Source organism: Pseudopodoces humilis, chromosome 5, assembly GCF_049639895.1.
Source record: "Pseudopodoces humilis isolate 2021_Gansu_Grassland_sample_001 chromosome 5, ASM4963989v1, whole genome shotgun sequence".
Taxonomy (NCBI): Eukaryota; Metazoa; Chordata; class Aves; order Passeriformes; family Paridae; genus Pseudopodoces; species Pseudopodoces humilis.
In genome coordinates this window covers 16,058,447-16,081,514 of record NC_142204.1, presented here as the reverse complement: position 1 = coordinate 16,081,514, position 23,068 = coordinate 16,058,447, and the positions used below count along the sequence as shown (strand labels likewise).

The window sequence follows — 23,068 nt, the reverse complement described above, 5'->3', positions numbered from 1 at the left end:
AAAACAAATGTGGACTGGATAACCAGACAATGAGTGTGTAGTGGCAACATGTTGTATTAGAAGTCTGCATTCCCATCACACTACCATGCCTGTTCCAGAAGAAATGGATGCAATAACCTCTAATGGTGTCAGACTTCCTGAGCATATCACCTGAACTTTTTATATAGCAAAAATATGGCAGGTGATACCCTTCACTAAAAGATAACTTTCCTGGCCCTTCATGATGACATCTACCAGGTCTTCTGTGGGCCTGAGACTGGCTCATTTTTGAGTGTCATCTAACCCCAACACTCAAAGAAAATCACTGACTTCCAAGGCTGCAGGGCAGGTAGCTGCACCAGGGCCTACCTGACCAAACAGGTGATTCTTCAGAGTTGTCAATCCCCGGTCTAAACTAGTATTCTTTAGGATTTACCTGGCTTGTATCATTTTGCCAATCAGTTAGAGCATTTTAAGGGGTTAGGGGTTTTGTCTACTCCTTTTGTTAATTAAAAAAAAAAAAAGAAAAAAAAGAAGAAGATGATGGATTTCACTCTTTAGTTATCAATTTCCTAGCTATTTGTACCAAGAACAAAGACACAAATCTGAAGAGGCTTTGGGTATTTTTTCTTTTGAAGTTTGGGATTTTCTAGCAGTGCTCATTCCCTTTCAGTGCCAATTAAAATGGCTCTGCTTTGTAACTGATAAAGGTGTCTTCAACACGTGTACACAACAAGGAGCATTGTGTGCAGTTACAATTGTTCAATAGATGCCCAGTCCCAGACAGATGGTGCTTTATCTTCACCCACTTGTCAAGACAGCATAATGCATTGTCCTGTCAGGGATTAATGGAAGTGCCACTCACATTATATGCTAATTCTGGTACAAGTCTGTTAGGACTCTACAGATGCTACAGATACTGTTTCTCACTACTGCTTGTTGCAGTCAGTCCACACTGGAGCAGAAGCAGGACATTCAGAAACCAAGGTGAGGAGCACAATGCAAAAATCTACGCAGAATGCAACCTTGTGGTCAATAGGAAAGAGTCATTTAAAAAGCAAAAAGAGGATGATAAAAAAAAAACACAGAAAAACAGTTGAAGAAAAAGTGACAACTGAATATTAAAGCAGACAAAACAAAGATCAGGAACCAAGAGGGAGGTTAAAACAAAAGATCCAAAACAGAGAAAGAAAATTTCTCAGTAATGATCAACAACATATCACATCATCAGAAAATCAGCACTAGAATGGTGTCTGTAATAGGGAAGAGCAGCTGTAATACAGGACAGAATGTAGATACAGTGAAGGTACATTCCTCCACTGTTTGGATCTTTCCTTACTGTGTAGCCCAAAGAATTGTTGCCTTATAAAAAAAAAAACAAAAACAGTGTTTAACATAGTGAATAGGTACACAGTTGAGTACTGATTATTACTAAACCTGTAGTTCCCAAAACTGATTCCAAGATACATACTCCAAGAACAATATGCCAGAAGACATCTGCATAAACACTGTAAAAGACAGGCAATTCAGAGATAAGTTTTCAGCTCTCTCCTGGACCTTCTTTTTTGTTTAGATAAGAGATTTGAGATCTAGGGCTAATTTGAGATGCCTCCACACATGTGTCTCAGTGGACTGAGAACCTTCTAGACTCTAAAGAGCTTATGCTGCAGCACTTTTATTCCATTTTCCTCTTTGAACTGTACCCATTTACCACGGTCTGTAGCTGGCATAGTGGGATGGAGGAAATCCAGGCACTGGACCCTTCTTTCTGAAAAGTAACTGGAAATGGGAAATCTTTTGTGCTTGAGAGAAGCTCCTACATATTTATATGGATGACAAACCTAGTTAGATACTCCGTGGTCATGAAATTTCTAATAACTGGCACTATCATGTCACTAATTGGTCAAGGTCTTTCACTCTGCATTTCAGAAGAGGTAGCTTGTGAGAGAAAGGGAAGAAAGGCAAGGAAGAAGAGACTATTCAGAGATGTTGATCAAATCTGAAAAGCCAAACCATGGCAGCAGATGGTAGATGGCAAACAGGAAGGTTTTGTAAAAAACTAGAATAGTATAAAAATAGTGGAAAAAAGGCAAGCATTCTGACAGCATAAAATACTAACCTTTAAAGATACACAAGGAAATGCATATACACCGTCTGTTGCTCCATTAATAGATAAAGATGAAACAATAGAGTAAATGCAAGGGAAATTAAATAGCAAGAGCAGCCTATCACTAACAAGTTTATACTGAGATGCAGCTTTGAATCCAGGTCCTGAAATAGTATATTAGACCATAATGACTTCAAATCTCTTTTGAGAGCTGGAGACATGACGTATACTATTATCTCCTCACAAGTGTCCTGCACTGCATATTAGAAGCTGTGGCCACGGTAAAAAGCAGATGAACTATTAAACAGGAAAACTCCATCTGGTTCACAAAATCAATGAGCTATAAATCATAAAAATATAATAGGGCACACCAGGAAATTAAACCTGTATACTTCTGCCAGTCTCATACTTTCATTTGTCACTGCATCTGCTGCTGGCAGACACTGGGAATGGATGAGATGGGCCAGATATATCTTTGGTCTTGCATGGTTTTTTTTATGTCTTCCTTTACAACTTTTGTATCTGAGAAAGGACTCACCAAGGAGTTGGAATAGAGTTTATTAATGACAATATGTTTGACATCCATTATACTGGACTGAAAATCTTGGCTGGAGCCAAGAACAGTGTAGGTTGATACCTAACTTGTCACTCCACACTCCAAGTGAACATAGTTCAGTGACACACTTCCAGGCTCAGACCTCCTTACACCTCCATTTGCAACAGTCCTTACTATTCCCACCTGGACCTTTCTTGGGTAATGCTTATGGTATTGGCCAGAAAATATTCTGATTGTGTGACTACATACAAATTGGATGCCAGAAGAAACCAGATATTTCTTTTTTGGACCAAAATATTATTCCTAGTTCAGAACCCAATATGAACTTTCTCCTCTCAGTCAGTCTCCTTTTTTTCGGTCCTCATTCCTTACGCAACTCTGGCAGTGCAATTACCACTCCTTCACAATACGTCTCTGGATTTCAGTACCAGTGTAGCCATATATTGATGTACTGCAGTTGGACTTAAGTTTGCCACATTATTAAGCAGCTGGTTACCACAAACTCCCTCTTTAGTCCATAGGGGAAGATCAGATCCTTCAAGTCTCCCTCATAGCAAGCATATTGCCATAAACCTGCTACTCCTGCTACTCAAGCCGTGAGATTTTTCCATGTAGTAGAGCCTAGCTGCGCTAAATTCCATCCTGTCCTACTAAACTGACTTTACTGGTAACCAAAGATAATGTGTGTTCAAGTTTTTAAAACACAATGCACTTTCCTCTCAGGGACAAAGATGCTGTCCTCTGAGAGTTGTAAAGGATGTGTTTATCTTTACAGAAAACATGTATTGCCCTTTAAGCCATACATCATTTTCCACAGGTGAAGCTCTACACAGTTGGATGAATAAACCGTAAACTCTTGCAATACTTCCATTTGATTAAGCAAGATTCATTTTATAAAATACTCAACAACTTCTGTCAGTCCCAATTAGACTAACTAAATGATGAAGCACTTAATGTCTAGGGGTGAACAAAGTTTCATCAACATCAATGTTTCATTTTTACAAAAAACACTTTTCTCCTCCACAACTGTGTTAAAACAGAGCTTACTCCCTTTGGTCTCATTTTTAATATGCTGTTAGTATCTATAAAACAGATCTTACCTTGATCTTCTGAAGAAACAGGTGACCTGGAATAAAACAAAAAAATCCAGTCAATCTTTGGTAAAAAAAAGGTCAAAAATAAAGTTCAGTCTCAGTACGGGGAATGGGATATAGAGTAATTTGAAGTTTTTCTTCTTTATTTCTTAGAAGAGAGGACTGAAAGACATTTGGAAAAAAAAAAAAAATAAAAATAAAAGACATGGAGCTGAAGAGGCCATCTAGCAGCACATTCTGCAGGCCAGAGTGGCCATATGGAGCCATCTTTGTGAGGACTGATGCCAAGACTGTCTGTAGATACTTGGCAGAAACTCATCTGCTACTGCCACTGCCAGGAGAAAACCTCACAACTAAGGGTGGTCAAGGAAATTACATCTTGGCAGGAGCTCACAGTCATTACAGTGGCCATTTTTTTTTTTTGCCATAAATCAGTGTAGTGGTTAGTATAAAACAGTAGTCATAATTAATAACAATTAATGTCATCTTCAAAAAACTAACACAACAGATAAAAAAAAAATAAAAAAAATAATGTCTGGACGGATGTAATTACAGAAAAAAGCAACATACCAGCAGCAACACAAGAGTTATAGGATACCCTAACCAGTGGATTAGGACTCTGATAATACCCCAAGAGAAGGAAGAGTTATAAAACATGGGTGACCTGTCAGTGTCCCTGCTGATAAAGAGAAGAACCCCAGTGAATTCCAGGGATTTGTGTCACAGTGCCCATACTAAGGATCACACTCCTCATGGTTTTGGTCACCACCCAGAACAAAGGAATACAGAAGTACTGGATCTCCATTTTTCCCTTTACTGCAGTAGCGTGGCTTAGCGAAACTGAGGTTAACCATGGAGCTGAATCTGGGATGTACCTTCATTTTTTAGACCAGGCTGACAGCACACAGTGGACTGGAACACTCCTCAGCACTTGCCCAGCACAGATATACACAGCCTTCCCACCCAAGTAACAATGAGTTTGCTCCTGCAGTGAGTGGGCCAACCCATGCTTCCTTTCCAAGATATTTAATTTCACAACAATGTACAAAAATAACAAATTAGAAAAGACTTAAAAATGTTAGTGTTGCCAGCAAACAGATCAAAGCCAACATAAGAAAAGCAGCCACAGAGGGGTGAAGGGAAAAGAAGGAACAAAGGGGAAAAGAGCACATGTATATTTAACTGAGTCAGCAGGGGCTGAGGGCTGGAGAGGGGGAAAGAAGTGAAGGAACCCTGGGTTAGAGGAATAAAGGAGCTGAGGAAGGAGCCATGATCACATTTCATAACAAGGGTTTGAGGGATTATAGAACATCAGAAGCAGATATGCAAATATGTAGATGCAAACAGGAAAACTTGAAAGAAAAGAAGGAACCTTTCCTGCCAAAGTATGTAAATTTTTTTTTCTGTAAAATAGAGAGATTTGCAAATAAAGAGAGGAAAGAGTTAGAGCACAGCTGGAGCAATGGTCACTGTGAAAGGAAAAAAATCTGATTGCTTAATTAGGATTCTGGCTGCACAAGAAGCCAATGTGTCTGTATGGATCAGAATTAATTAATCCTCTACTCCCATTAAAGGCTCTGATTGCTGCTGAACATCCTAAGCATGTATCCTGCTCTGCTGCCAGCTAGGCCAGCTCTGTCCTCACCCTTCAGCCATGTGTATGGAAATACAGCAGGAATGCAGGTAACCCAAAGGACTTAGCAGGCACCACTAGAACTGTTCTGCTTTGACTAGTTAGCTACAGACTTTTGTCTTTAACTCCTAGCAGAACCCTTTCTGAAGATCAAAACCCACTGCATTTTCTGTAAAGTTAAACAATGCAGAATGGGTCATATCAAGAGGCAAAAATTTTTAGATACTTGAAAATATTTTTCCATGCAAGAGTCACACAAGGTTCCTTGGCTCATGTATCCTGACTCTTTACCCATTGCTAATGCTGTATTCCACTGCATCAGCAGAATTTATTCCTTTGTTTTGTTTTTTAATTGCCCAGTTGCATCACCTTTCAGTTCTTTATTTGAAACAATAAAATAAACAATACAGATTATCCTATAATTTGGCTCTTCTTCATGCTTGGTAAAACAGATGTCATTAGTTCCTTAAAGCATCAACAACAGAAGAGATGCTATTACAATACCAATGACTTCTCAATTAAAACATTGATTGAAGGGAAGGATGTAAAATATGTTTATGCATATTTTGTGTGCTAAAATTATTATATATTTTTCAAAATATTACTGCCTTTTGGCTTTGTTGTATGCCTCAAATACAGTGTTTGTAAGAAATTTAACATAACTACTGATGTTACTATCAGTGCTTTTATTTGAAAGAATCCATCAAGTAACTGTGTAGCCTGGTATCCTGAGAAAATAAGGTTTATGTAGCCTTATTTATATCAGTTTAATCAGGTTCATATCAGCATCTTGATGTGTACATGTACCTCTCTGTCTCACCCTGATAAACTCTGAGCTTGTTGGCTCATTTCATCCCTTGTTAATTGACAGAGAGTCAATTGCTGCTTTCACACAGCAGGAAACAAAATAGCATAAGCTGAACTTTCCTGATGCAACAAAACCACAAAGAAAGGTTTTGAATATCCCAGCCACAGGAAAAAGTTCAATGAGAACTTCCACTGCTGGAGATACCAAAGGCTCAACCAAAATAAACTGAGCTTCTTTGCTCCCCAGCTGACATGAAGTATTTTGGCAAAGAGTGGGGAGGACTTTCAGCATCCTCCTACAATTCCAGGCCATACAATTAGCAAGGGGGAGGCTTTCCTAACTGCTCAAGTCCTGTCCTAACTACACCAAGGGGAGTCTTGTTGATAGCTCTGATGGAAGTGAGACTGCAGAAACCTCCACACTAAATAGAATTGGGCATTTCATGCACTGACTTGTTCTCTCCATATGATAGGCTCTAAGGGAGGAAAGAGAGAAATCCTAATGACCTGCTCTAAACCACATCCACTCACTCCACAGCCACAGGGGGCTTTCCTGACAGGAAAAAAAAAATCCAGTAGATGCTCATATTTCCGGTCACACATCTTTCTCTCAGGTCTGTAAGAAGTGTGAGAGATATACTGTGGCAGCACTGGTCACCAGACAGGTGTTCCAAGAAGGGAGGATTCTTGTCTGCTAACATCCACACAGGAACCATCTGTCTAGTGCCTGTCAACTACGCTCCCAATATGATCCTGGATACGTGTTTCACTGTCACAAAGAAGCAAGCTGTCATCTTCCCAGTCTCCATGCCTTAAAAAAAATTAGAGACAAGTCAGAGACACTTGAGGAAAACTAATATACTGTCAAGATCTGTGGTCTCACCTGGGTCAAAACACTTAGCCAAATGACATCTTGAAGATATTTTCATTTGGTTAAACAAAACAGGAAACATCTTCAGGAAAAAGTTGAGGCACTCAGGCATTTCAATATCCTGTTCTTGGCCATTTCAGAATGGAATAACTTTTTTCTTTATATATATACACACACACACACACCAACTGGGTTTTTCATCTGGTTATCTTGGTGTAAAATTAACTTGTAGAAAGAAGGATCACCATCTCCCCAAGAGAGTAAAGGCAGGCCAGATTGTCTGTGACTGGCTACATTTCCAGAGTCATGAGGTTCAATTATCTCTTCTACCAACAGTGATATTTATTTTCCCATGCATAAATGAAACTGGGGAGCCTGATTTCACATATTTTCACCAAAGGCTTTAATCTGACTTTCCTCCTGCTCTGGTTTTACAAACAGCTATTGTCATAGCAGATAGTTTGAGTAACATCTTTCTGTGATAGGGAAGAGAATAAGAAGGGAGAAGGAGGAAAAGCACATTTTTTGCTTTCCATGCTGTTCATAGCCCTCCTTTCTTACAGGTCCTGCAGCAGTGTTCTCCTGTTGCAGAGTGGCAAACTCAACTCAGAGGGATAACAGAATTTGCAAGCCTCAGCCTGCAAGGGGAAGCCGTGCAAGGTCTGTTCCACTGTCCCTTACACAAGCAAATTAATAAGCTTTGGGCTTAACATAAAATCTTCAAGCATCTTCCAGAAATCAAGGTACACATATTTAGAAATGCATTTTAAAAGTCATAAAAATTGTGTAAAAAAAGCCTAATCATACATACACTAGATGCAGCCAGCAAATTGGAATACTTACAATATTGAAGGCATGAGACCTGCCCACCTAAAACCACGACAGGCCTCCAAGTCCACAGTTTGATCCAAAGCTCACTGGAATTTTTCCACTCGCTCTTGCAGGGTCTGGATGTATTGCTGCAGAAATCTAATCCTCAGTATAGCCAAGGCAGACTTTAGTATCATACAAGCCTCTCTCAAAGAGCCAAACAGTCAGAGCTGTTTCCAAGTGCACTCTCCAATGTGCAAGCCCTAGGTTTGTTCAACACTAGATGGGTGGAAGAAGGAACATTCATTTCTAAGGAGGGAAGTGCAGGGAATGTCACAATTTTGAGCCTAGTCAACTGAGACTTAGGAACCTAGAGATATACAGCCAGACTCCAGGAGACTAATTCTAACAAAATTTCAGCAAATGAGTACATTATTCATGAAGACAAAAGCCTCTGGAGAAACAAACTTGGAGCTGATGTAAAGCAGCTCTTTTAATCAATAAACCTGTAGCAGAAACCATCTGCACCAGGCCTATTTAAAACCAGCCATTTAATATTTAAAGGCCAAATAACAATCTCTATGCAGCAATTCTACTGGGGTTTATGACCATTCCACTTTTTTCCTGCTTAAGGAATGTATTTCTGCAAACTTTCTAATTCAGTCTGACAACAGCCGCCTGTGATGAGGGGAAAGGAAGAGCTGTCAAATTAAACCCATTCCTTCTAATTTTGCAAGTACATCTCTTCAGAATGAAAAGTGGAATCCCTGTTGGGATTTATTCATATATCCCCTGATTGCAAATGAAGAAAATTTTTAGCACATCAAGTATTTTTAAAATATAGGTGAGGAAACCCTCTCATACAGTAATTTGCATCAATACCTCTGTAACTGTGAGTTCCTCGCAGTCCCAGCTGCAAACAGTACATCATTTCACTGGCAGAAAGGCAGAACTACTTGCTTGCCTGGTCCCTGACCAGATAATACTCAGTCTGGGCATCACCATTTTCTGTCATGGTACTTGATGAAAAATAAAAGCCTAAGAACTCCTGAGAGCTTTCCCACACTTTCACTTTGACCCTATACATTCCCAGATCAGAGTGACCATCAGAGGCTGGAAAAGAACAGCAAGTTCAGCAAAGGCAAATGCAAAGTCCTGCACTTCAGGAGGAGTAAACCCTGCAGCAAGACTGGCTGGGGCGTCTAACACCTGAGAACAACTTTTCAGAAAGGGTGCCTGATGTTAGCAAAGTACAAGTTGGCAATCTGTCAGCAGAGTACCCTGAGATAGAAAGGGCCAATGACACTGAGCTGTATTTGCTAGAACAGAGCCAAAAAGTAGATGGAAGTGATTTTTGACCCTCTACTCAGTGTTGTGAGACTTGAGAACAAGACAGATATTGACAAATTGGACTGAGCTCCAGAAAGGGCTGCAGAGATGGTGTAGGCATAGGAGGACAGGCTATGGAAGCTGGGTTGGTTCAGTAAGAAGAGAAAGTATGGGCAAAATCTAATTGCTGCTTTTCAACTACCTAATAGGAAAATAAAGAGAAGACAGAGTCAGCATGAAGAAAGAAACAACAGCCACAAGCTGGCACATGGGAAATTCAGATGGGATATTAGGGAAAAATTTTTTTACCATGTGGGTGATCAAAGAGAAGAACAGGCTGTGAAAAGAGATTGTAGAATCTCCAGTTTTGCAGATATTCAAAGCTCATCTGGAAAAAGCTCTTCATCTAGCTGGATCTGTTCTGAAGATTTGTATTAGAGATTCAGAGTCCTTCTCAACCCAAGTTTTTCTTCCATTCTTTAAGTCTCTCTACAACCCTTTCTGGTTATACTACCCCATTTTTCCTGTCATTCTTTCCTCTCAAATATTTGTCATAGACAATGGCCATACCGTCTCATACACATGGAAAAATGATGACCAGCAAAGCCCCCTTTAGAATCTAAGAAATTCCACTCAAGTTACTTACTAGTTTGCAGAAATCTGTTTGGACATGTCCTATAACCTGCAACAACAATCTAGAGACAAACACTAGAGAGATTATTCTTTCTTAACCCTGCTAAGGGAAAAGATCAGTATTCCTTCTAGCATCTCTGTAGCTTCCTCCAGCAGTGTCCATCTCTACCTGCACAGCAATCACTGCCTTGGGCTCTTCACATGCAACATCCAACGTACAGGAAAGTAATTGGTGCTCGTTAGGGAAACCAGGGCAGCCCAGATGTATTCCATGCTGGGTCTCAGGCATGTCAGTGTCCCCTGTATTGTCACATATCTTTTTCCATTACTGCTTAACTTTTTACCTCTTACCACTCTGTCCACTGTGGAATATTTTAAAGGAAGACTTGTAATGCCACAATGCTGCTATACCTGAAGCTGTACTGACACCCAGAGGAGTTGTCTGGGAATTGCTGCTTAAAAAGCGACTAGAAGATTTTATTGCAAAATCCAATATAAACCCAAACGTGCCTAGAGTTTATTTTAAAAAAAGGAGAAGAAGGATACAGAAATATTCTATGAAATTCATATCGGTTAAGATAGTTTTACCCCAAAATATGACCTGAGCAATCTGGCTCAGTATTGACTTGAAAAAGAAGGTATTTCCAAACGAGCAGCAGGATCACTGTTTGGCAGGATCATGGCTTGTTTGGATTTGGTTTTTTGGTTTTGTCTTTTTTTAAATACTTGGCCTTTCTTTCTCTTATCATCACATGGCACCAAAATATCTCAGTGGAATGCAAAAAAATTATTTTGAAGAGGGTCTTATCCCTCTTTGAAATGCTATTCTTCCATTTCCAGACTTTAATTAAATCTTCGAAATCCTCACTGACCTATAGAAAGTAAGATCTAGGCACACCATGTAATGCTTTAGTGAAACAACAACCTGGATGCCAGGGGATTGGATGTTGTTTGACACATGTCATTATTAAGACCTGAAACAGGAGCTAAAGTGGCCCCATCTGTGTACTTCTTTACCATTCTATATGAGAATAAAAGCATATCCATTAGGTAACAAAACATCTGGCTTTTCCTCAACAACAAATCAGTGCACTTTTACTTTCTCCACAAAAAGATGAAAGCAGAGGTCACTTTGTTTGGACTTCAACTGTTATTTAACCCAGAGAAATAAATTATTTTGCTAGGCACAGTGGAACAATAGCCCCATTTTGAGCATCTCAGGTACAACCTGGTTCATAAGACATCATCTCTACCTGGCCCTCAGGCTAGATGGAGGTGAAGCACATCAGTTGCTTGGTGTCTTGAGATACTACTCAAATAATTTTTGGCCACTTTGGGTTTCTAAACAATCCAGAAGCTATCCTAAATGGTGTGTTTGTTACAACAATGCAAACCAGTCACTTTGAGAAACAGCATTTTGTCCCTGAAACACCGAATCCCTCAGAAATGGACTCTCGCAATTATGTTAAAAAATAAGAGGCCTGATTTCCACAAGTGTTAAGCACTAGGAAACTCACTTTCCTGCCATCTTTTAAAAAAATACTCTAAAAATTAAAAAATTCACTTTAGTTAATATGCAAAACACACAGATCCCAGGCAGAAAAGAACTGCTGAGGTGTTTACACTCCTGCTATAGACTAATTGATAGAAAATAAAACTTCTATTGGGAGTTTCAGATATGGCTTTGTGCTGCACTTTTAGGTGTCTGGCACAGAAATAGGAATCTAAGAGTCAAGGATACACTGGCTCCAAGCCACCTCTGGCTCTCTGATTTCAGCTCTTGGCATAATTTAGCCAGGTCCATCTGTCCCTACTTGCCCATGGGCATCAGCACTGCCAGAACCTCAGCAAGGCTTTCTGTTATGGCCCTGCTCCCCATGTATTTCCCTCCTTTGCACACACCTCTGTGCCAGCACTGCTAAACTCTCTCTCGGCTACCAAGACAAAGCTGTGGGGTTTAGTGGTCCTTTCCTAGCGCTGAGGAGCAGCAGGCAAGCAGGGACAAATTTTTAAACTTTCAGAAGTTTCTCTGCTCACCCAGGTCGTTTGGCAGGCATGTTGAAGAGATGCTGTACCTCCTACACCCTGACATATAAGCCCAGAGCCAGGGGACTCAGATATACCAGACATGGAAGAGAAAGTGCAGCTCCCTGCAGAGCAGCTGTGCCAAGACACACAGCCTGGGAAACAATGAACTTTCCAAGCAGCCTCAGTGAAAAATCTCACTTCTTGTTCCACGAGTCAAGTGAAGGCTCATGTCAAAATACCGTTCCCAGCCTCACTCAAACACTAATTTTTGCAGGTCTAAAATACTCCATTGCAAACCTCAAAAGATGACCTATTTTCACACAACTATCCTTTGTCTTTAGCTTTTTTATTGTATTTTTGACATTTCCCAGTTTTCAGCCACAGCAGAAATACAAACATGGAGATATCTGAAGAATTATGAAAAGGTTTGGCTTTTTTTTTTTAACACAGTCAACTCAGGCAAAGTAGTACTCCTGTGAGATAGTTTAGAGCAGCTGTTTTACCAAACTACATTTCTATTCTCTTTGAAAGCCTGTTAAACCAGAACTTAGGCATATGAACAGGAACAGAAATACAGTCTGAATGCATATAATGAGATGTCCAGGTGTGAAAGCTTGAACACAGTATGCAGCCCAGTGTGTGTGTAACACATGTACAGGACCATGTTTCTTACCCAGGCTCTGAAGCTTGCTAGCTTTGGCTTTGATAAGACAGCTTGGTACTGAGTGAGAACACATTAAGAACCAGTCTCCTCTCCAAGCAGATGGCAGCTCCTTATGGCAGGGACAGAGCACATGGACACAAGGCTTGCTATTCCTGTGCAACACTCAGAAAACTAGGACTGGGAGGTTTGGGGTTTGGTTTTTGTTGTTTTGGTTGTTTTTTTCTTACTTCAACTCCTACAAAGGAGTAAGAAGTACACGTAAATACTGACATACATGTCTAAAACTACAAGGTACACAGCTTTTCCAAGCTTGATTGGCTTGTAAGTCTGCCATGCTGGAGAATATTTGACCTATATTTATAACAGTGCTTAAAGTACACCCAGAAGAATATATCTTTCTGTCACTCATCCTTTATCACCCCAGTAAACCCATCCATCCCCTTTTCCAGCACCTTTAATGTCACTGGGGACTGTAGGTCTGTTGTTTCCAGCCCATAAAGCTGGAGAGAGGGATTTTCACATTCTACAGTGGCATTGTCAGATCCACTCTTGCTACCCTGCCCCTGTCAGGTACAGTTACCACATGTCCAATGCTTGCAAGGAAAGCAGTAGGCCTTAAAAATTAAATTATCAAATATCATTTTCTTTTATGCGGACAAAAAGAAAACAAGATTATGGGAAGTTACTGTCTTGATATATTCCTGTCTTCTTTGCTGTAAAGCTGTTTTACTTCTCAGAGAAGTAAAAAGTTTGCAAACCAAGGACCAAAGTAGGCAAGCAAAGATGGAAGCAAAGGGGAAGAAGAACACAGTTGTTAAAATAAAAGAGACTTCACTGATTCAGTCTTGGCTATCAGCTTGAGAGTGGAAAGCAGATTAATAACTGTTATGGTAAACCATTTAAAGGAAACCAAGGTACCCAGCTATCTTTACTTTGACAACATCATTTTTTTATCCTTTATATGCACTCAAATAAAAACTTACATTCCATGTGGAAAACCTGGCTTTGCCCCTTTATCTACTGGAAATATTCAGAAGGCATTTTCAAGCCAGATGGTAGTTGACTTTTTAACATTCAGGTAAGATGGTTCCTTTGTCGCATACATGTGCATTCTGTTGCTTGAAGTTGCCCCAAGGAGAGGAGGAGAGCTGGACTGCTTGCATTTCCCTTTTGGAAAGTGGGATGCCAGTCAAGAAGCAAGATCTCTCTAAAGAAGTCAATTTGTAGTCTCATCATGTGTGGGAGTGTTTTTCATGTCCCTGTCTGTCAAAATAATTTGTCATCAGAGTGAATTTCCTCAGCTGTGCATCAGGTGCTGAGATGCCACAAAAGTCATTAAGAGGGGGCAGGCTGGTGAGAAAAGAGGAAGTTAAAATCCCACCTAATCCACTCTGGGGAGCTAAATGCTGAAAGATAAAATATATTGGTAATAAATAGAGATGAGGGGAAAAAAAACCACCGTACAGGATGTACTGCAGTACAGGATGTGCTCTATTTCTGCCATCTATCGAAGGGACGGATGCACAAAACCACCTCACCTGTGCCTACTGTTATTGAAACCCCTTTGCCTCAACAGCAAAGGCTGGAGACTTCACTCTTGGAAAAAAACACACACTCTTTGCATTGCATTCACGTACACAAATAAGGTTCTAGACATGCAAATCTAAACCAAATTCTGCTTTCTTCTTTTCCCAATTATGGTTAACAAGAGCAGAAGCAAAAAGCTGTGCCTTAAAGCTCAGTGTTATTGAGCTGGGGTTGTCAGGATGATATGTAAGTACCAATTACTAATAACTGTTACAGAAAATTTTAAGGAGTAAAACCCATGAATTTTCTACAGCCCAGTTCTCTGTAGATAAGGCCAGACTTGACAGTGGTGACATAAAAATTCTACTAATCAAAATAGAGGAAGAGATGATTAAATGAGATTTTGCCTGTATGCAATCATTTAAAGGTAACACCAGAAGCTGCTGAAAGTTTGTGTTGAATAGTTTCCAGAACCATCTGATTCCCACTATGTGCAAAGGTCCCTCAGGTCCAGTGCATGCAATCACCACAAAGCCTTGCCTCATGCCCTTACCTAGCAGGGCTTGTATGTGGCAACACTTTCCTTTGTCCTGACTTTGGGCCTTCAGACACCAGAACTAAATGCCAGCATCTTTCCATGCCCAGAACCATCCCTGAGATGGTACAATTCCAGCTGAAGTAGCACAAAGCCTCTTGAATCCTGAGTCGAGAGCATCTGTTCTCATGTTTTACCCACTCAGGATAAACCAAGAGCATATCTCATGCAGGCCAATCTTTGCAAAGGTATTTTATTATCAAAAAAGGTAATTTAGTATCAAAATTCCTCTCCATTCTCTCTCATTTTAGCATTGTTTTCCTCTCCTAACTCTTTCTTCTACAGCTGAGTCAAGGTGTGTCTCCTAATCAGATATGACCAGAAGTCCCTGAAAAATTCTTGCATTTTTCCCCACTGAAAATCTCTCAAAACAATGAACATGCAAATAACTTGATGCATACAGAGAAATCATAATCACAATAGAAACTTAAATATACAACATTGTTTACCACACCTGTGCACTAGACTTAAAAAATTAGCAGGTGCATCCTTGTCAAGGAATTCTTCAAAAGTGGGGGTAAAGGAAGATTTATAGAGGAACTGAAGAAAGGTTTGCCTAATAGTGGATAAATTGTAGCTTCTATCTGGGATGTGCATAAAATGTTAAGTATTGTGACTGCATCATGCTGACAAATAGTAAAAGCTTTAAAAATACAGGACCAGACCCCACACCAAAATGCATCACTTTTTTTCACACTCAGTCTCATGTAGGGAACTTACTTTCCATCCAATTTCTTATAATTAATTTGCTGTATTCTTATAATTTATTTTTCTTTGCTTTCTTCAAAGTTCTTTTCCTATTTAACCCATGTTTACTTTCTTCTGAGTAATTCTAAGTCCTCTTTACAACACTTTCCCTCTTCTTTGAGTCTACATCTTACTTTCCAGTGACAACCCCACCTTTTTGACATCACTTTCCTAAAGAGAGGCAGAGTTGCTTTATGCAAATCCCTCATGCTCCACTTTAGGTAGTGAGAAAGATGCCTTACAAGCTGTTTGTAAATGCATCCAAGACAACAGAAGAGAAAGAAAAGGAAGAGTTGAGGAAAAAGCAGACATTGCACTCTGTTATATTCAAGTTCTATTATAAGGACTGCACAGGAGTGTACATAAAGGTAATGGTGATTTACACCTTCACTAAAATAAGGTTTGTTTAAAAGTAATCAGTACCCATGGAGCCTCATCTGCAAAATGGAAAGCAGTTCTTACAGGTGTACAAAAACCTGATTAAGACATACGCACTTCACTCTTGCCGTGTAATTTTGTAAATGCATCTTGAACTAAATCTGAACCTGAAAATTAATTCAGATTTTGCTATCAAAAACACCAGGGCAGACTACTCTGCCTATTTAGGAGCTGATGCTGAGTTTTCAAATGCAAAATTTTTCAGGCAAACCCTTGGATTTCTCAAGTCCTTATCAATATTTGAAATTTTAAAGATTCACTGTCACTAGGCAGTTCCTGCCTAGCATGTTCTGAATCATCTCTTTATATTTTCTAAACTTCCACTAAATGAGCATTCTTTCTCCTTTCTACATGCAAATTTGTATCCTTGATGCTCTTCTCATCTTGTATTACATGAAGATTTCACATTAAAAAAATACCCTAAACCACCTTGTAACATCTGCATTGTCACACTGTGTTCCTGGGCAACGATCACATACTTGTGGCTGAGTTAAACACTTGTCATTTATTCTTTTTCTTCTTTCCTCTGAGAAACTAGGTTATTATTGCTTCATAATGTAGTGCCTGGATGGTATTACTAGCTAATTAATGTCTATTTAGTGGAATGGGCTGCAGCCATCTTCCAGCACCTACAGGCGTTTTTTCTTCCTTTCCCTGGCAAGACCAGATGGCATCCTGGCCAACCTTCACCCACCCTTCACAAGCCATGCACTTGATTCAGAAAATGCAGCCAGCAGCTTGGGAAACACATTACCATCACAGCTGGACAGATGCTAAAAATGTGCTGGTTACTGCCCCGAATAGTGGGAAAATTAATGACTTCAATTAAAATATGCAGATTAAACCTCTACCAAGATATAGTCACCTTTTCATCTCTGTATCCTGTTGGGGTTTTTATTTTATTGAATTTTCCAGCTCTCATCATATAACAGGGTGACAAACAGCTAAGAAGAGAAACACATGGCCAACAACAAACACAGCAGGCTGTGAGGTCTTCTGCATCTCACTGCACCATTTAATCAAAGGATGAACTCACTCATGTACAAAGGAAGGGTCAAATTACCTGTATCAGTGCAGTCAGACCAGAATATTTACCTTTTTTCAAGATCAAGCACCTCTAGTCCTAGGAAGTTGTCCTCCCGATGTGGGTATTTTAAAATGCAGTGTTCACACTAATTGATGTTCCTACTAAACTACAGTCTGCCCCAGCTCCTGGTTACCGCAGCAAGACACTGTTCTATGTCCTGTCCAATCCACCACAGATCAAAGAGGAACAAATAAGGAACAAACCATGAAATACTATTAATCAACAGCTACCTGAAAATAATATGAAGTTCAGTTAATTGAAAACAAAAGCATAATTTTTCTCTCAGAAAGACCCCTGACTCAAAACCATTTTATTCACACTATGCTTTAACCAAACAAGTTTGTCATCAAAAGCAACACCTAACATAATTATTTTTAGATCACATATTCTGTTCCCTGCTTTCATGTACTGAAATAATGTAAGGGATCATTCAACTTTGAATTTTTAGCTACATTCCTCACTTGTCAGAAATAATTATCTTAAAGAAGTTTTATGTATGTGTGTGTGTGTGTGTGTGTGTATATATGTGCATATGCACACACCTACATGTGTGTATATAGTGATGACAATACAATCTATATATCCTGAAACTATATAATAACCAGCTGTGGTCATATCCTGTTTAGGAGAAAAATGACCACTGAGAAACCACTCCCAATGAGTCAACAATGGCACTTTCTCTCACACCAAGCCCCCTGTTACTTGCCCTTGACTATAGGATAATACATTTTGAGCTGTACAATATTTCTGACTAGCTAAAAAACTCTGGATGCTGATGAGTCTTAGAAGATCCATGTCAGCTCTGTGTACAAGAGGAATTGACTCCTCTGTTCTCTGCCATATTCCTGTTTAGGAATTTTGCTGAAATCCTTTTCTCAAATTTTAATTGAAAAATAATTTCTGAAGGGGCAAATCTCTGCAGAGAACCTGTAAGCAACTTCAGCTGCCAAAATATAATAGTGCTTTCTAAAGTACTTATTTTTTCCTTTAATGTGCCATGTTAGAGAGATTTTTTTTTTAGCTTTCTAAGCCAAACATCCAGAAGCTTAGAAATTTGGGATCTCAAAATTTTGGGATCATTCTGCAACCCTGATGCACTCAAATGTTATGACAACTTTTAGTCACATTGCCACTTTCTATTTTCTTCTACTGGACTTTTGCCTCCCATATATGCACTGCACAGCCTCAAGATTTATTTCTTCCACACTGCCAAAACTGCACACAGAATGCAAAATGATTAATGTCCTGCTAAGCATCTCTAACAGTTCTCTCCATAGCATCCAGGTTTCTCATGACCATGAAATTCATCCTCACTGTGCTCCTTTAAGGTGAGGTTGCAATATTATCTGTATTCTGCAGCTGGAGATGCAGGTACCAAGTTTCTGTTCTTTTTAGTAATAGAACCTGAGGCAACAGAAATCCTATTTCTCAGTTTCCAGCCCTCCACACCCTTTCAAAATCTCCTTGTAGTGGCCTCCCAGTAACCAAACCTACTTCCCAGTGGACATGCACAGAATGAAGAGCCCACGGTTAATCGGCCACTCGTGAAAAGTTTGTTGTAAATCCTCACCATTCAGAATTTCTGTTACGGATGCTGAAAAGAGAAGCCAGTCCCACAGAGCATCATTCTTGTCTTGTCTTAAATTTAATAATACCTTGCTGCCTCCACTGCAGTCCCCTGACTCATTTACCACACACCTTCCAACTTGGTAGCAAGTGAGGCGGTGTCTAAACATATTTCAGAGCTTGCCCACCAGTGTAATAACCTGCAAAAACCCAGAATTCTGTATTCTGGAGAGAAACAGACACAGACCCTTTCCCCATGCCCCTAGCCTGTCTCACTCATCTCTTACCTATCTGTGCCCCATGCCCTCCTCCTTTTCATTATTCCCATTCTGACTTGCCAGACACACCTGGTTATCCTCTGTGTCCTGAACAGCTCCCCTCCTTTAACCCTATTCCCCAAGTTCTGGCACATGCTCCCTTTTCCCTTCTACTCCTTTGGCTCTTTCAACCTCTTTTCCTTGGTCCCTCATACACCTTCTCCTGACCATCTCCATCTGACCATGATACTGCATCCATTTTTCCCTTGCTGCTGGAGATCAGCTAATGAGCAGCACAGTCCCACTTCTCTCAGCCCTGTGGGCAGGTCAGCAACCTGAATTAAGCACACAGTAGTGTAACTCCTCTGTGAGCATGTACAGACAGAAATTTTTGAAAGCAACACTTTTGAACCTTAGGTTCAAAACTTAGGTGTCTCCAAAGTGCACAAACAACCCATCAGCAGGGCGAACTCAGGGATAATTTTCAAGACAGCAAAAGGCATCTCACTGGTATTATGATGACATTTTACAAAATGTCAAGCTTCCAAAATTTCGTTCCAGTGAGGTTCATTCCACTACCAGCATCAACACATGTCACGAAAGAACCACTGGATTTATTTATTTGAAAGAAGGTCATTTAAAGGAGCACATTTCCCACAAATCTTGTCCTCAGGAAAAAAAAAAAATTGTCTTTTTTGTTAAAGTTTTTACTAAAAGAAAAAGAATCAGTCATAGACTGAAACTTAGCATGAAAAATTTCAGCCAAAACAATTAAAGTTTAGAGAAACTGTAAAGAAAACAATTCCTCATAGTAGGCAGTGACAGGGACACTTTACTCTGAGCAATGCTACCAGCTTACTTTGTACTTAATAAATCTACCAAATGTAATTCTTACAGCTAAGCAAACATTTCCAGTCATGCTGATGTAAACAAAATCATTCTTCTTATCAATAAGAAATTAGTCCACATGTTCTCACCATTTCTCCACACTGCCTAAAACTCTCTAAGCATAATTTTTCTCACAGCTTTTCCAGCTTCAGATTTTGGGCCCTGCCATTCCGGTTGATGGAAAAATGAACCTGAATTCACCATTCTTCTCTTTGCAAAGAATATCAAGAGCTGATCCAGAATCCCTCAGGGAGAAAACCAAGCAATTTAATCCTGGCAGTGCTACCTTGATCACCATTTCTTGCCATGACACCTCCTCCTGACAGCAATTTCCAGTTAGCTGGAAAGTTTCTAGTTGGTAGCCTCATGGCTAGACAGCCTGCTATCCCCACCACACCTGTCCTGGAGCTGTAGGCTCTGCCTGCCCTGTACCTTGCAGCCCCCTCCCACACAACCTGACACAAAAAAAATCTGAAAAAAAGGTCACATGGTCAATATTCCTAATTTTTCTATACTAAGTTTTAAAACCTGCCCATAGGGTTGCTGATACTGTAAAACTAGAAACACAATTATACATTATATACTTGGGGGTGAGGGGAATACAACTCCAAAACACAAATAACTTTCAAAGCCAGCAACAGAGTTCTGACAGACATTTCCCATCTAATCTTTGGTAGTGACCCACTGATGGTTTTGAAAATCTAAAGTGAAATGACCAAAAAGTTGAGAACCACTTTTAATAGATAAAAAGTGATAAATAAGCAGAATAAGAGATATTTTTTAATAGGTCTGAGCATAGTAGATAGTGCTAAGGTGGTAAAAAATTCTTTTATGGGGGAACTATGAGAAAGAAAACTACTGTACAGCCATCCTACATGATTCAAGATTATATAAAAAGCATTAGCTACATCTTTCACAATAAGCAGCAGTTCTGGAGGCTTCTGCTTTGTCACATTGCATCAGAGCTGCCTTGAGGGTGAATGCTTTGACCTTTCACCTAACCAGTTGCCAAGATTTTCTTAGCTGGAACTTCAGTCTTCCAAAATAAGCTATTTTTTTTCAAAAACTTGGATTTAGATTAACTAACAGGGCAGCGTGCCACAGAGAATGAAACAAAGGCAAGAATAAAAAATAATGAATAATGAGGAAGAACAGAAGGGAGAAGCAAAAGAGAAGTAGCAAAAAGTATTTGTAATTTCAGCATGTTGGCACAGTTCATTAAGCTTAAAGGAGCGTTAGGGATTGTCTTGTGATGACAGGGACTGCATCATCAAGCAGAGAAATGCAGAGGACTCTTACTGCAGCATATGTGTCTGGCTGGCGTCCTTTTGTTTGTCAGGTACCTCGTAGTGGGGAGAAATCTTCCCAAGGCCGCTGTCGCTCAGCATCCTCTTCCGAACTGCAGGGTTCCACCGATCCGATATTCTATGAGAGAAGGAGGAAGAGAAAGGCATTCACACCCCTTGTGTGCTCCACTTGGAAGTGGTCTTATGCTCATTGGTTCCCAGCATTTTTCAGCAAGTTAAAATAGATTAATTCATTATCAGTACAATGCTGTTCCTAAGGATGGGTAGAAGCATTTCTGGTCTGTCAAGAGGATGATGAGAAACAGAGACACTTCATGATCAGTCTTAGAGACAAAGGGCTTTAGGGCCTCACATAGTGGAATCAAAACTCTGACCATGCAGAGAAGTTCGTAACTCAATCATTAGAGATTCATGGCAGGATTTAGGGCCAGGTGGTGTGAGGTGGCTAAAAGGTGCTGAAGTCCACTAGTCCGGCTGTGTGCTCCAGGAAATCTAATGGAGTAGATGTTACACTGCTGTCCTCATGTAATTACCACGTCTCGATTTGTTCCTGCCTAATACCCACCCTCCGTTATCTCCTAATCCTTCAGAAAAGGGGACCAGAAAGAGATGCCCATCACTAATACAACTGCTGAAAATCAGATCCCAGCAACACTCACCCAGTTGCCTGCTCCACTACCAGATCAGGCATTCCTGGAGGCGTCCCCACCTGCTGAGACATTACCATCTCTGGGTCCAGAATAAAAATCTCGTCCTGCGAAATTTCTGTCACAAAGTGCAAATGTTCCTGTTGGAGTGACACAAGCAACAGATAATGAACCTGCAGTATCAGTGGTCTCTCAGAGTACCCAGTGCCCTAGAATGAGTTGACTGCATATCAGGTTCTCTGAAGAATATTCAAGGGACTCTGTGTATTTAAGTGTGTACTCATATACACACACATTAAAATCAATGGCACAGAAGTCACCAATTAATAGGTCATCAATTTCAAACCAAACAAGATTCCCAATGAGCAAGCTGCACACTCACAGCACCACTTTAAAGGCTGTTATTCAATAACTATGCCATTCTGATGAATCCTGGAGGTCTACCCAAATATCTGAAGTTTGCATTTTGAAATGAGGACAACACCTGAAGTCTCTTCTTTGATGATGGTTGACAAAACTTTTCTTGTTAGGGAGTACTCTTCCAGATCTCCACCACTTGTACATTCTGTTTTCACATCTCCATTACCAAAGCTCTCTTTCTCAATCCTTTATTTTTGTGATTGACACTGAAGGTTAATTGTCTTGAAAAAAAACCCACTGAGTGTGAGTATGCCTGTCTATGTAGTCAAATGGGCAGGAAATTTGCCATTGTTTGAGTGCTGGGACCAACACACAGTATTAATTTTTCCCCCACAGAATCACAGGATGAAGTAGGCGTTAAAAATGACCACCAGTACAGTGTAAAGTATTAAAGAAATGCAGAATAAGCCAGAGTAAAATTGCCCAGTTTAATCTGTAGCAGCATCTTCTTCACCCCTGCCTTCCCAAGGTTAGATTGCAACATCAAACCATTTATTTGACTGTGTGCAAAGAAGTCCCATGGTGTCTACATGCATGGCTACATGGTGAACATGGGAACTCTGAACTAACGTCTCAACTCCTTCTGCTTGAGCTAAAGCACCAGCTGCTTTTGCTAAGAAACAGTAACACATTCCTGTGATTCAGAAACAGCTTACACAGCTCTCAGGGGGACCAGATACAAACAACCACAGTGTGAAATCAACAATTTGAACCTAATGCTGAGCCACTAATTGGCCTGTTCTGACTACAAATCAGAAACACCAAAAGCCCTGTAAAATTTTCAGTGTTTTAGAAAATACATTCAGATTGTCAGATCTATGCCACAGGTTTGAATCCAGCAGAGATATACATTGTTTTGGGGTTCCTTGTGAGTATTTTATACATCTCTGTTCATAATTCTCAAATTGTAACAATATCTTAACTTCCATAGCTTTTTCATGGTGCGCACACACACACACACATCCACAGGATCAAGACTTCTGGTGCCTAAAAACATTAGTGAAAAGATAAATACAAATACATTGGTGCCACACAGATGCCCCTAGTAAGACTTGATAAGGAAAACAATTGCAGAAAA

General features: G+C 40.0%; 1 protein-coding gene across 7 annotated transcripts in view; it reads right to left on the bottom strand.

Annotated features, from left to right (window-relative positions):
• The window catches only part of DGKI (diacylglycerol kinase iota), a 198,234-nt gene that overhangs the window by 24,771 nt on the left and 150,395 nt on the right, over positions 1–23,068 (bottom strand). For 6 of the 7 annotated variants that reach the window (XM_088055421.1, XM_088055423.1, XM_005527919.3 and 3 more), the window contains 3 exons: positions 21,583–21,710; positions 20,916–21,041; positions 3,743–3,768 (listed from right to left, as the gene is read on the bottom strand). In XM_088055421.1, the coding sequence (XP_087911547.1) occupies positions 3,743–3,768; positions 20,916–21,041; positions 21,583–21,710 (280 nt within the window). Of the gene's footprint in view, positions 1–3,742; positions 3,769–20,911; positions 21,042–21,582; positions 21,711–23,068 lie in introns of those variants that run through there. The other variant, XM_088055424.1, reaches the window with a different exon arrangement.